This window comes from Cervus canadensis, chromosome 12 (assembly GCF_019320065.1).
Source record: "Cervus canadensis isolate Bull #8, Minnesota chromosome 12, ASM1932006v1, whole genome shotgun sequence".
NCBI classification, from domain to species: Eukaryota; Metazoa; Chordata; class Mammalia; order Artiodactyla; family Cervidae; genus Cervus; species Cervus canadensis.
This window is the reverse complement of record NC_057397.1, coordinates 10,281,507-10,294,502: the sequence shown is the minus strand read 5'-3', so window position 1 is coordinate 10,294,502 and position 12,996 is coordinate 10,281,507. Positions and strand designations below refer to the sequence as shown.

At 62.6% G+C, this 12,996-nt stretch overlaps 1 protein-coding gene across 7 annotated transcripts in view; it reads right to left on the bottom strand.

Moving 5' to 3' along the window:
* Positions 1-61: 61 nt before the first annotated feature.
* Positions 62-12,996, bottom strand: part of MROH1 (maestro heat like repeat family member 1) — a 51,878-nt gene continuing 38,943 nt past the window's right edge. For 6 of the 7 annotated variants that reach the window (XM_043484224.1, XM_043484228.1, XM_043484229.1 and 3 more), the window contains 15 exons: positions 12,333-12,468; positions 12,103-12,215; positions 10,951-11,103; positions 6,162-6,316; positions 4,129-4,294; positions 3,361-3,557; positions 2,711-2,848; positions 2,343-2,457; positions 1,909-2,055; positions 1,617-1,805; positions 1,339-1,494; positions 1,136-1,270; positions 958-1,060; positions 800-865; positions 62-328 (listed from right to left, as the gene is read on the bottom strand). In XM_043484224.1, coding sequence (XP_043340159.1) covers positions 243-328; positions 800-865; positions 958-1,060; positions 1,136-1,270; positions 1,339-1,494; positions 1,617-1,805; positions 1,909-2,055; positions 2,343-2,457; positions 2,711-2,848; positions 3,361-3,557; positions 4,129-4,294; positions 6,162-6,316; positions 10,951-11,103; positions 12,103-12,215; positions 12,333-12,468 — 2,055 coding nt within the window. In that variant the 3' untranslated portion in view covers positions 62-242. The remainder of the gene's footprint in view (positions 329-799; positions 866-957; positions 1,061-1,135; positions 1,271-1,338; positions 1,495-1,616; positions 1,806-1,908; positions 2,056-2,342; positions 2,458-2,710; positions 2,849-3,360; positions 3,558-4,128; positions 4,295-6,161; positions 6,317-10,950; positions 11,104-12,102; positions 12,216-12,332; positions 12,469-12,996) is intronic. The other variant, XM_043484230.1, reaches the window with a different exon arrangement.

Genomic DNA, 12,996 nt, shown 5'->3' with positions numbered 1-12,996 from the left:
CTTCCTAACGGGGAGGGGGCTGCTGGCCTGCCCACAAGACAGGTCACATCACCACGTCACCTGCTGAGCAGCAAATGGCTTTATTGGGAAGACGGGATCTGCGACTTGACCACCCTTGTGTTCCAGCCCTCCCTTGCTGTGTGGGCCCAAGGCCTCCCCGCTCTGCCTGTGGGCAGGGGACTCCTTAGGGCCTCGTCTTGGACCCTAGGGCCGGCCAGGCGGTATTGGGTGTTGGGGCAGCCTCAGGCGAACTTCACCAGGCGGCCCAGAGTCTCCGCAGCTTTAGCGCGCACCTCGGGGGCTGGGTCCTTGAGCAGCAGCTGGAGGGCTGGGGGACAAGGAACCACTGCTGGGGGCTCTGCCACAGCCCTTGGAGAACTGACTGAGCCCAAGATTCCGCCCACACCCCGCTAACAGCTGCGACTGAGGCTGCCCCCCCTTACGGGCTCACAGAGCCTGGGGGCCAGGACCCCGAGGCTGACACCCCACCCTGTGCGTGGGGCCGCCCGCCCACCGCCCTCCTAAGACAGGCCTCTGCCGGGAGGGCTCAGGAGCCAACGGAAAGATAGTTTTTCCTTTTTTAGTGTTTTTTAAGCTCTTTTGGAACAGTTAAGAAGTTTCCGTGAATTACTAGAGACGATGAGGTCACCAGTGACAGGGAAAAAATCCTTGAAATCCAGGAAAATCACTTAGTCCCCCCTGGTGCCCACAGGGTCAGCGCAGCCCAGCGTGTTGGGGGGGCGGGGGGCCCTCTGGGCTCCTGGCTGTGTGAGGCGGGGTTGGCAGGACTGGGGCTCACCCGCGAGAAGCTGCTCCAGGTCCACCTGCGGCAGCTGCTCAGCCTCCACGTGCAGCACCAAGAACCCTGTGGGGGTGGGGCCGCAGTCAGGGGCCAGTGGGGGGACTGAGGTCAGGGGCCAGGTCCGTGGGGGGGCGGGGTGCCCGGGGCAGCCTCACCTGTGAGCATGGGGGCGGCAGCACGGACGTCCTCCCAGCTGCTCTTGAAGTAGAACAGACTGGTGCTCAGCAAGCGGCCCAGCAAGTCGGGGAAGTGGCGCATCTGCAGATAGGCGGTCAGGCAGGCCCCGCCCGCGCCCCATCCAGCCCCGCCCCGCCGCCCGGCCCCGCCCCTCACCAGGTGCTTGCAGGTGGTGTTGAGGAACTCTCCAAAGTGCAGGCCGTGGCCTTCCTGCAGGTGCTTCTGGAAGACGGCTGCCAGCTCCTCACACTCCAGGTTGGGGCCGCACATGCGCAAGGCGAACCTGCAGGCCTGCAGGGCACATGCTGAGCCCCAAGTCCCTGAGCTGGCCAGGCCTACCCATCCCCCGCGCTGCTCACCGCGACTACGGGGGCCTGGGGGTCCTGCAGGTGCAACAGAAGGGGTGCCAGACCGCCGACAACCTGCTCCAGGAAGACATCCTCGCAGTCCCCACGGCAGGCCTTGTTGAGGTGCCCAAAGAGGCGGATGGACGCCGAGCGGAACTCCATCCTTTCCTGGGCAACAGCGGGTGTCACGTGGCCCTCCCAGCCAAGCTTCCCAGGTGACCCCAGGGCAGTGAAGGGGGAGCAAGGGACAGAGTGGGCCAGGCTGCAATGGCCAGGGGCGGGGAGCCTACGCTGTCGAAGAAGGGCCGAATGCGGACAGCAATGTGCAGCAGCACCGCGCGCAGATCCCAGGTGTCCACTAGGTCCAGCAGCCTTGCCAGGCCCACCATGGCCTCCAGCGCCACCAGGCTGTGTGGGTCGTCCCCGTCATCCAGCCCACTGATCATGGCTGTCAGGAGTTGGGGGCTGTGGGTCTGTACCTGGGGAGACCACACATACCTGTGTGCCCAGGCCACGCCCAGCTGCCCACCCTCTGAGCACCACCTCCGCGCCCATGCCCGCTGGGTCTACCCAGCGGCTCACCTTCTCTGGGGAGCCTGAGGCCACGTTGGCCAGCCCACGGAGCACCAGTCTCCGCACGCGGGCACTCGTGTCCTTCTGCCGTGCTGTCAGGTTGTCCAGCAGCGACTCCAGGAGCATCAGGTCGTTCACCACGTTGCTGCTGAGCAGCTGGGGGCAGAGGCGTGCTGACCACCACCCCCCCCCCAAAATGCACTGGGCAGCATCGGTCCCCGGTCACTGAGGGGTCATGGCTGAGGCCAGCAGGCCAAGCCGGGCTCCTAGCCTTTCCTCAGCCTCCCCTGACTCCTGACCCCAGACCCTCCCTGGCCCTGACTGCCTTGGTCTGGGGTGGGTTTTCAATGTGGCTCCCCCACCCCACCCAGGCTTGCCTGTGGGGAGGACTTCACACTGCCCCTCCCCCGACCTGACTCATGGTCCAAAGCAAGTGCTCCTACCTCAGCCAGGAAGGCTGTGGAGGTGACCCTCTGGACCTCATACACGCTGCTCTGTGTAGCGAAGAGCACCTTCATCACCAGGGGAAGCCGGGGACCCGCGAACTTTGCCATGGCACTGGGAAGGAGGCACGCGGGCAGGGGCTGGGGCCTCAGGCTGCCCCAAGCACACCAGTCCCGCGGCCTGGGGAGCATGCCTGCCTCCCACCCTGCACCGTCTGACCTGCTAGCTCCGCCCCCCAGCTGCCCCCGCACGTCCTCTGCTCAGACACGCCCCCCTCAGAGGCCTTCCCCCTGCGCCCAGTCCGCGGCACCTACGGAACTCGGCTGCCCTCATGGACTCCCTGCCGCCCCACGCACTGCCCGCTCACCTGGCCAGCCGGGTGACGCCCTCCTCGTGCCCAGCTGAGGTCTTGAGCAGCTGCCAGCCCCCGTCCAGCTCCATGTGCTGCACCACGTCCTCGTTGCCACCGCGGACGAGCACGGCCTGCAGCGCGTCCACCGCAGAGCTGCAGAGACGTGGGCGCAGGCTCGGCTGGCGCTGGCAGGGCGCAGCTCTGCCCCTTGCACGCGCGTGCACACACACCCGCTTGTGCTCTTAGAAGACATGCCCAGGCCCCCCAGCCTGCCCCCTGCCAGCAGGGCCCCTCTCCCTGGGCAGCGCTGTGGACCCTCTGCTCTTGAAGGAGCTGAAGGGGCCCCAGCCCGTCCCCAGGCCCCACGACTGAGCGCCAAAGGGAGGTGCGGGCACAGCCAGTGTCTCCAAGCCAGCGGAGCCTCACCCCTGTGGCAGCTGCGCCCCTACAGGGCGGGTACCAGAGCTGCAGCCAGCTGCAGGTGGGGGCCCAGTCAGTGGCTGCACTGCCACTGCACCCGCTCGTAACCTGCCAACCCCAAGCGCTCCCCAGGGAAGGCGCAGCTCGGGGTCATCTGGTGCCCGGGCCCCCACCCCCCACCCCTGGGAAGCTACTTCCAGCAGCCAACAGTCACGGCCTGAGGGGGCCGGGCCAGACCCACTCACCTGCAAGGCTCGAGGCTCCGCGAGGCCAGGCCTGAGCTGGCGCTCCTCCTCTCCTTGGCCTGCAGGTGCCGGGGTGGCTGGACACCCATGGTGCAGCTGACCCGCAGCAGCAGTGCCGCAAACAGCTGGGGGTAGAGCTCCAGCACCGCTGGCCCGGACGCCGGGGCAGATGCAACCTCGTGCAGCGCACAGGTGGCCTGCAGACAGGCCCCCTCAGCCTTCGCCCCTACCCTCAGCGCAGGCTCAGCGAACGCTGGACCCTGCGCCTGGGACAAAAACCAGCCCGCAGCCCCTCTTTCTTTGCAGGCACTCCGTGTCCCCCGAGGTCTTGGGCCCTGGGAGGGGTGGCTGTGGGGGTGGGATGAGGAGCCCAGCCCTGTCCAGCTTGGCCCGCAGGGCAGAAGGCAGGCCCAGGGCAGTGTGGCCGCCTTGGGGACTGGCTCCCAGCATCTGCTCTCGGCTCCTCAGCAGGAGGAGGAAATTCTTGCAGCTGCTTCACTGTGGAAACGCTGCCAAGCTGGGTTTATTTTTTTCCCCGTAGGATGAAATAGAGTGGGCTCCCTTGGGGGCCTACACCTGCGGGGACTTTATGAGCCTGGGCTCACAGCTCACTGGCTCCAGGGTTCCCATCAGCCGCCAGGTGCCAGCAAGGCGCAACCCAGGCTCCCCATGGGGCCCTCTGGCAGTGGCCATGTGGCCCCTCATCACCTCCTGGGCCCAAGAGGGTGGGCAGAGGGGGTGGTGTGTGCCGGCCCAGCCCCCACTCACTGCGAGGGGCAGCAGGGTGGCCACGCGGTCCGGCGTGCTACTCAGCAGGAAGGCCCGGCTCTCCTTGAACGGGACGTCCCTGCTTATCTTCTCCAGGAGCAGCCCCAGGACCTGTGCGGCGAGGCCGGGCTCCAAGGCCAGTGCTCGCCACAGGGTGCAGGTATGGCTGGAGGGGCGGAAGAACGACCCCTCTGAGCCTCTGCCGGCCCCAGCACCACAGCCCTGGCATGCCCACCGGCCTCGGCTCCAGCCAGGCCACAAACAGCACCCTGACTCCAGGCCCTGACTGACCCCTTCCTCCAACCCAGGGGCCTAACCAGGCAGCCTGATGGTGAGCAGAGACCCAGTGGTCGGGAGGTGTCCCCTGGAGCTGCCAGAAGCAGACACTGGGCTCCCTAGAGGAGACACTGTCACCCCAGCCCCAAGGACACCTGCGAGTCACTTCTCCTGAGCAAAGAGCAGCACGTGAGCAAAGAGGCGTGCAGGTGAGGTCAGGCGGAGGCTGCAGGAGGCCCGAGCAGCCCCAGCCCCAGCATTCACAGAGGGTGTGGCTGTGCGGCACATTTACAGGGAGAAGTGACAGACTTCAGAACCAGAAACTCTATAAACACGGGGTGCATCTGGAAGCGAACCAACAGCCCCGGAGAAATGAGACATGCAGCGCTGTGCTTGGTGACGTACTCAGCATCAGCCTGGACACGGCAGGAGAGAGAAATGGTGAACTGGAAGACGAGTGGAGGAAGTTGCCCAGAACCCCGTAGGGAAGGGTCATCGGATGTTCAGAAGCAGAGGTGCCGGGGGCAGGGCGGTGGGAGTGAGCGCACATTTGAGTGGCGTCTCACAAGCAGAGGGGAGACGGTGTCTGAAGAAGACAGGCTGAAAATCGGGAGAGCTGACGACAGACACTCACTCACAGGCTCAAGGAGCCAGGGAGCCCCCTGGCAAGACCAAGAACAGAAAGCCTCAGACCCCTCTCTGCCAGAAGGTGCAGAGCACCATCAACAAGGGACACCCCGTGCTCATCCCTCAGCCTCAGCCCCAGCTGGGGTCACAGGAGCCAGACAGGACACGTCCTCTTACTCAAACTAAAAGGAAGCATGTGCCAAGCTCGAGCTGCAAACCCAGCAATAGCCGGGGAGAGGGACAGCTGAGTAAACGCAGTCCAGATGCACAGGAGTGCAACTTCCAAACTAACTGAGTGAAAAGTGAAATTGTAACAAGACCCTGTCAATCTAAAAAAGACAGTAAGGAAAATAAAAAAGATTGAGGGAAGAAAAATAGGCAGTTGGTTTAATACCAACCATATCAGCAATCAAGTGCAGTTTACTCTGGGAAAGGGACACCCCTAGAGCACAAGAGGAAAAAGGCCGACAGTGATGGCAGGAGGGGCAGTGGCAAACGGGACCACAGTGTCTGGGGAGCGGTGCCCGCGTCTGAGCAAGAGCCAAGCAGGCCCTGGGAGCCCCAATCTGGGACAGGTGCAGGCGTAGGTGCTTTGGGCCGCAGCCACAGGGAAAGATGTGAGGCCTCCCTGTCCCCTGGCCTGGGGATCTCCAGATCACGGGTGCCGCCTCCACCCACCACGTGGACCTAAAGAAAGGCATGCCCAGCGGGCCCTGAGCTTTGGAGGCACTGGGAGCAGAGCAAAGGCTGCCTGGAGGCCTCAGTGCAGGAGCAGGGGCCCCAGGGACTGTGGCAACCCACAGGGCCCGGCACAGGCACGGGTGTGGACACGCCCTGCCCTGAGAACCCAAGGACGGGCGCTCGGGAGCCAGGGGTGTCCGTGGCAGATGGAGACCCTTCTTGGCTCAGGGTCCTGCTCATGGATGAGGGTAGATGGAGGCCTGGCAGAGCACCAGCCCCAGAGAACTGGCCAGCACTGCCCGTGAGAATGAGCCATCTCCACCCAGCCCAGTGCCAGGGCCTCCAGGCTCCCACACACAGGATTAGGGGGCCCATGAATACCTGGTCAGGCGGGGGGACACCAGAGCATGGAGCCCATCCATCCCTGCAGGCGGGTGGGCACCAGGTACCTGTCAAAGGGCAGGGGGCTGCCCAGAAGGCTGGACACCACAGTGGCGCAGTGGTGGGTGGCCAGGACAAACACGCTGTGCTGTGCGGCCTGTAGGACGTGCTCTTCTCGGGTCTCCTGCAGCTTGGAGCGCAGCACGCTCACAATCTCCGGCACCTGTGGGCAGGCGGCGGTCAGGCCAGCGACAGGACACGCCCGTGTGGGTGCCGATCCCTGGGGCCAGGGAGGCCAGCTCCCCCCAGTGATATCGGGGCTCCTCGCTGCCAGCCCTGATGAAGGAGAACAGGAGCCAGAGCCCTCAGGGCCAAGGGAGTTGACTCACAGCCCCAGAATCCATGTGGGAAGGGACAGGAACCCAAGAGGGGCCTGTTGGCAGGGGGAGCCAGGACAGACAGACAGACACACACACACACACAGCCTAAGCGGGCAGAGTGGGAGGGCAAGGCCACCGGGGTGAGTGCTGAGGCTCACAGGATGACCCTGCCTCGACCCCTGCAGGCAGGACACGGCTGCCCACTGCTCACCGGGAAGCGCCCCGTCCCTCCTCCCAGGCCGCAGGGCTTTCCGGCCACGGTGGCTACACGGCAGCAGGTGGGCAGCAGAGCACACGGCGGCCCTAGCCGACGGGGTGCCACCCCGCACTGTCCAGGCTGGACAGCTGAGAAGCGCACTGCTGTGAGGCGAAAGCTGATGACAGAGCACTGGCCATGGCCCCACGGACAGGGTCCCCTGCACGGGGAGCTGGCAGCCATGGGCTCCGCCCCAGGGCAGGGCTGGCTGAGGACCCGATGGGGGCCCCAGGCCCAGGAGCAGAGGGAATGGCCCGCCGAGCTCTGACAGGGACCCACACCCACGGCGGGAACAGGGGCAGGGGGGAAATGCAGGCACCGTGTGTCCAGTGTCCAGCCTGAGGGAGGGGCTCTGTCACCACAGTTCTCAAAGGATTTGTAAACATAATGAAGTCCTTCTCTTTCTTTGACCGTGAGCCCAGAAGGCTGACGACCTTCTAAAGACCTGGACCTCTTTGCTGTGGCTCTGCCCATCGGCCCCGGCCCTCGGCCCATCCAGCTGTGTGCCTCCCTGACCAGCCGGCTGCCGCCACACTGAACCTGCTCAGGGAGCCTGGTGGGAGGGTGGGGCTGAGCTGACTGTGGCTGGGTTCTCGTCTCGGCCATGGACATGGGCCCAGTGACATTCGCGGGTAGATGGGCTATGATTGTCCCATCCACCGTGCCACTGGAACAGGCCACACCGTCTCTGGGGCAAGGAGCGTGGCTCGCTCCAGTCTCTTGGGCTCTTTCTCGGCCGTGAGAGGCAGGGCTCCCCAGAAGACCCCAGGCCTGCCCGGCTGGCACTGGTGCGGTTTTCACGGGTGCAGGTGATAGTGGCGCCCTGCGGAGGCCAGTCCCTCACCTCAGGTTCTCAAAGTCCACTGGAACATAACTGCCCGTATGTACACTTGACTGCATTTCAAATTTCTGCATGTAATTTTTTCCCTGTTTCCTTTTGCTCCCTTGGGTGTCAGTCTGTCTGAGACACTGTCTCAGCTCATCTGTCTCTGTTGTCTTTGCTTCTGCAGACTTTCTCAGCAGCGATACCCATGGGTGCCAAGAGCAGCTTGGCCCTGACACTCTGGAGCCGTGATGGCACTCTAGCGCTCAGGTGTGGCGGCTCTGGCTGCATCTGCACCAGGTTCTCTGCTTCCCAGGACTGGTGAGCGGGGCCCACCCAGCCCAGGGAGCTCAGGGCCACCTCAGGCCTGCTGGGCTGCTCCACACTCGCCCTCAGCAGCCCATGCCCATGCTTCTAGACTGGGACCCCTTCATGGGGACCTCCTCCTTAACCTGCACAGGTTCCTGTGGGCGCGGCTGCCTCACCCAGGCACATGCCCAGGAGGAACCACTGGGCGGGGTCCCTCTGCCTCAGGTCTGCCCGCCACCTCTGTGGGGCGGTGCTGCGTCCCACACCCACACGTTGGGAGGCAGCTGTTCGTTCCTGCCACGTCCCTCTGCCCTTGACACCCAGTTCCTTCTGCGCCCACCTGACCATCCTGGCGTGTTGGGGCAGGGGTCAGCCTGGTCACGGGTCACCAAATAGGACCCCTTTTTCTGATCTGGTATCAGAGAAACTCAAGTCCGACTGTGCAGGTGTCTCTGGGGGTCCCCCGGCAGGCTCTCGGGGCAAGAAAGGAAACAGCACCGATGGCGCCGATGCCGTGTCCCTGTCACGTGAGCTAGAGGGGGTCTGTTGCAGACAGGCTGGAAGCGTGAGGCAGGGACGCCGCCCAGGGGTAGGTGTGCTGAGCGGGTCTGCAGGCTAAGCCGGAGGAGACAGCCTGGCAGCTCTGGAGGCCAGCAGCCAGCTCAGCACGTGGGCCCGGGGAGAGGCACCCTGATTTATCCAGGATGGGCAGGACTCAAAACTACTAGTAAACTCCTAGAGAAAGACGGAAATCTTAAGGACACTAGATTTGGTAATGACTCCTCGGAAATGAGCCTCAAAGCACTGCATGTGGAGCTGCAGCAAAATACATGATCTAGGGAGAAGACGACCTATGCAAAAACACCTGCCAGTTGTCTGTCTGATAATGTGTTAATTTCAGAGTACAGGCAGCTCCTGCAGTTCCAAAATGACATCAAATCCAATAACCTGATCTGGAAATGGGCAGGGACGTGGACTTCTTCTCTGAAGAAGACAAACAAATGGCCGGCAAGTCATCCACATCACTCATTGCACAGGAAGCTCAAGTTGAAACCAGTGTGACATGCTGCTTCACACACATCAGGGTGGCCATTATAAAAAACATAGGCATTGACAAATACTGGCCAGAAGCCCCATGCCCTACTGGTGGGAACGTAAACTGGTGCAGTCACTATGGAAATCAGTACAGCAGTTCCTCTGAAAATTCAGAATAGAATCACCACAAGATCCTGCAACCCCACTTCCAGATGTTCACCCAAAATAAAACAGGATCCTGAAGAGATATGCCTTTCACCCATGTTTACAGCAGCATGACTCACAACAGCCAAGAGAAGGAAGCACACCAAGTGTCCATCAACAGAGCAACAAATCAATAAAACGTGTGCATATACATACAGACACCAGGGCCACCAGCGGCCACGCCCTGCAGTCCAGCCTGTCCCCCTCCCCTGACACAGAGCCACCAGGCTACCTTTCTACCACTCAGAGCTGACCCAGAAGCCCCACTCAGTGCAAAACCCGAACCTTGGCCTGTCAACCCCTGACCATCGCTTGCAGTCACACCCTCCTCCATCCTCCTTCCACTCCCTGCCCCACACCCTCAGGCCCTGGCTGGGGCCCCATGTTGGCACACGTTCCCCTCCAGGCGCCACATACCCTGCCCCCCCCGCCTCAGCAGGCGGCCCCTCCACACAGGGCTTCTCCACTGGCAGCTCCTCCTCCGCCTCCCCCCCAGAAGACACCTGTGAGGGACCCATCCAATATAGGACTTGTACCCGGAATATACAAAGTACTTCTGCAAACCGGTAAGAAAAGCACAGACTGCCCAGAAGAAAATGGCCAAGATCACTCTCCTCATGGAGGAGATCTGAGTAGCCAAGAAACATGCAAGTTCCTAAGCTACAGAGAAATGTGCACGAAGAAGCTGGGACAGCCCCGTGGCCATCTGATAGCCCTGGGACAGCAGCACAAAGGCCTCTCCTGCGGCCCCAGTCACTTTCCTGGGCATGTCTCCAACCGAAATGCACCCTCAGGTCCAAAGGAGCCCGACTCCAGGAGCACTCTCATGCTCAGACTGGGAACTGACCAGCGCTCGCTGAGGTGGGCAGGTGAGGGAGTGATGGAGCAACCCACATGGGCCAGGCCTGGAAGACACATGCCGTCCCACAGATAACAGCCATGCAGGCCAGATGTGAGGCGCCTTCTACACGAGGTGCATCCCAAGCCCTGCTCTGTGCTGTGCTTGTGGCACCCTATGGGGCCAGCTGGGGTTCCAGGGGCTCTGAGGTTGGTGGGGCCTCTGCTCCTGTCTATGAACCCCAAGGCTGTGCACTTAGCACAACCTTCCTTTCTGTTGCTATGCTTCACTTTAATAGGGAGCTTAAATCTTTGTCCAAGCATATGGGACCCCACCTGCTGGGCCATCCCATTCATAGGATTCACGGGCAGCCGTGAATCTAGCACTAATATAGCAGTCACCTGAGCTCTGGAGCCTGTTCAGGCCTCAGGACCTGAGCACGTCTGTCAGGGTGACTGGCAACCATGTTTGGGGACCACGGGCCGCCACATGAGCTCATGGCCAGAAGGCCTCAAAGGTGATGATGGGATGGTGGATAGGGCAGGATCTGAGTGGCCCGGACACCTCTGCTCTGGACTGGACCTGCGGGGGAAGCCTCTGTGCCAGCACCTGGTGACCCTGTGGACCCCTGTCCTCACCAGCAATGTGAGCAGGGCGCTTAGTTCGTGCCAGCTCTGTGCCCAATCACAGACCCTAGCACTGGCCTTTCCCTTTCAACTGTCTTTTCTACCTTTACGTTCTGAGCAGTTACTTTCGCTTAGTTCAGTCTTCAAAGAGAAGAGAAAGATTTATCCAATCAGGCCCACAGGGAGAAGCGCAGAGTGCTGAGGTCCAAACCTCCACAGAGCAGGCGTTGGGGTGAGAGAGTGGGGTGGGGAGCCCCAGGTTACCAGCCCTGCCCACCGGCACTCCCGGCTGACCAGCTGGACATGACCACGCCCACACCACAAGCCTAGGGAGCTCTAGACCAGGCCCCGCCCTGCCCATGCCTGGCCCCGCCCCCAGGCCCCACCTTCTCCTGCAGCATGCTGCCCCGCTCCTTGAGCAGGCAGTTGATCATGACAGTGGCGGCTCGAGAGCAGTTCTTGTCGGGATCTCCCAGGCCCTCAAACAAGGTTAGCAAGAGGCTGATGAGCTGATCTGGCGGGAGGCGCTTGGCAATAATCTAGGAGGACAGTTGCATCAGGAAGACAGAGAGGAGGGGGTCAGCACACCTTCGGGGCGTGGATCCGAGGGACTCAGCTTCTCAGGGAAGGACTGACCCCTCTCAAACCCTCCTCCAACTTTTCCCACCCTTTCACAGGCCCTTAAAGCCTTTGGAGCTTCTGCCAGTGCCAGGTGGGGTGGCCCACGCCGAAGACTCCTCCCCAGACTGAAGCCAGATCTAGGTGCAGCCCATGGCCTCCAGCCCCAGGCCTCTGGAACGGGGTCCCTGGGCATCTGCAGGGCCCAGGTCAGCGCCCTCCCAGAGGCGCCTCCTGACCAGCGGGGTAGGCTAGGAGTGGTCCTGGTGTGCAGCCTCTCTAGGCTACAGCCTCTCTAGAGTCAAGGGCAGATGGGGGCATGCTCTACCCTGGACTGCCCAGCCTCAGAGGCTCCAAAGCACCCTCAGCTCCTCCCACAGCCCAGCAACAGAGGAGAGTCCCTGGCCTCCCTCCACATAACAGAGAGCAACCAAAAGTTGGGGCAGATAAACTCTGTACAGAGAAGAAATAAAATCACAGAAGTGGATGAATATCTAGAAAGTCTGACCCCAAACATGAAGTTCCTGCTCCCCCTGGACTCCCCTTGGGCTGGGTCTTTGCTTCTCAATGCCTGAGCCCCCCTGACCCCCACAAAGGGCCCTGCTGACCCCCTTCCCTTCCATCTTCAGCAGGAGAGAAAGCCTCCAGACCCATGAGGGCCATTTCTAGTCACCAAGTGGAACAGAAGCACTGCCCTGGCTTGGGAGTCACGGGGTGGGCTAGGGCAGCTTTCTCAACCTTGTGGAGTCAGGAGCTGAGCCCCTGCCACCCCCCACTGGGCCCTGGAGGGTGGGCCCAGCAAGTGCATGAGGGGCGGGGGTGCTGGACACGGAACTCTGATAAGACCTCCTTGTCTGCCCAGCTGGCACCCACAGGGCCCGTACGTGCAAGGAGCTGCTGCAGCGGCCATTGGCAGGTACCTGGGCAATGCTGTGGCAGGTGTGGAAGAGAATGGTGGGGTCAGGGTGCGCCAGGCCATCCTTGAGGCTGAGGAGCTGCTCAGCCACGTCATCCCGGTAGTCTCGCGAGAAGCCTGCAAGGTGGCAGGGCACGTGGGGTGGGCACAGGCCTTCCCTGGCCACCAGAGGCCCAGCCTCTGCTCCCTCATCCCCCCAGCACACACACACTGCTGCCCAGCCGGGGAGCTCACCCTCATAGCCCAGCTGCAGGTACAGCAGGGAGTGGACGCAGCTCACAGCCTCTCGGCGAGTGGCAGGCCAGAGGTCAGCGCACCGTGGGGAGAAGAGGCCAACGAGGAGGCCCAGGTTGTGGAAGGGCACCAGGGCCTGGAGAGGCAGACGTGGGGGTGCGGTGGGGATGCTGGGGGCAGACAGCCAGAGATGGCACTGGGGCTCAGGAGTCGCTGGGGTGGGCAGGTACCTGCTCCCCCTGGATCCAGATATGGGCGGGCGTGTGACCAGAGGGCAGCCCTCCCCCACCCCAGGGTGGGTCCCAAGAGGGACGAGAGCTGGGCAAGCAGGGGCGTGGACAGGGTATGGCTGGCCTCTGCTCACTCCTCAGACACATGGGAATCCCTGCCCCAAAAGCCAAGGGGTGCTACACGAGCCCTTCCACCCCCATGGGGACTGGGCCTGTTCTTCAGAGCCTTTCTTCAGAGCCTTTCCTGCTCTCCTTTCAACCCTGCTCTGGCCAAAGGGCCTTGCTTCCTACGCCCCAAACCGGGGGACATCAGCTACCCACCCCCAACACACAGCCCACATCAAGCAGCCTCCTAGGGAAGCGCCACCACGCGCCCCGCCCAGCACAGGCTCTTGAAGGATATGGGGCTCCAGGCTGCTACTCCTCCTGAAACC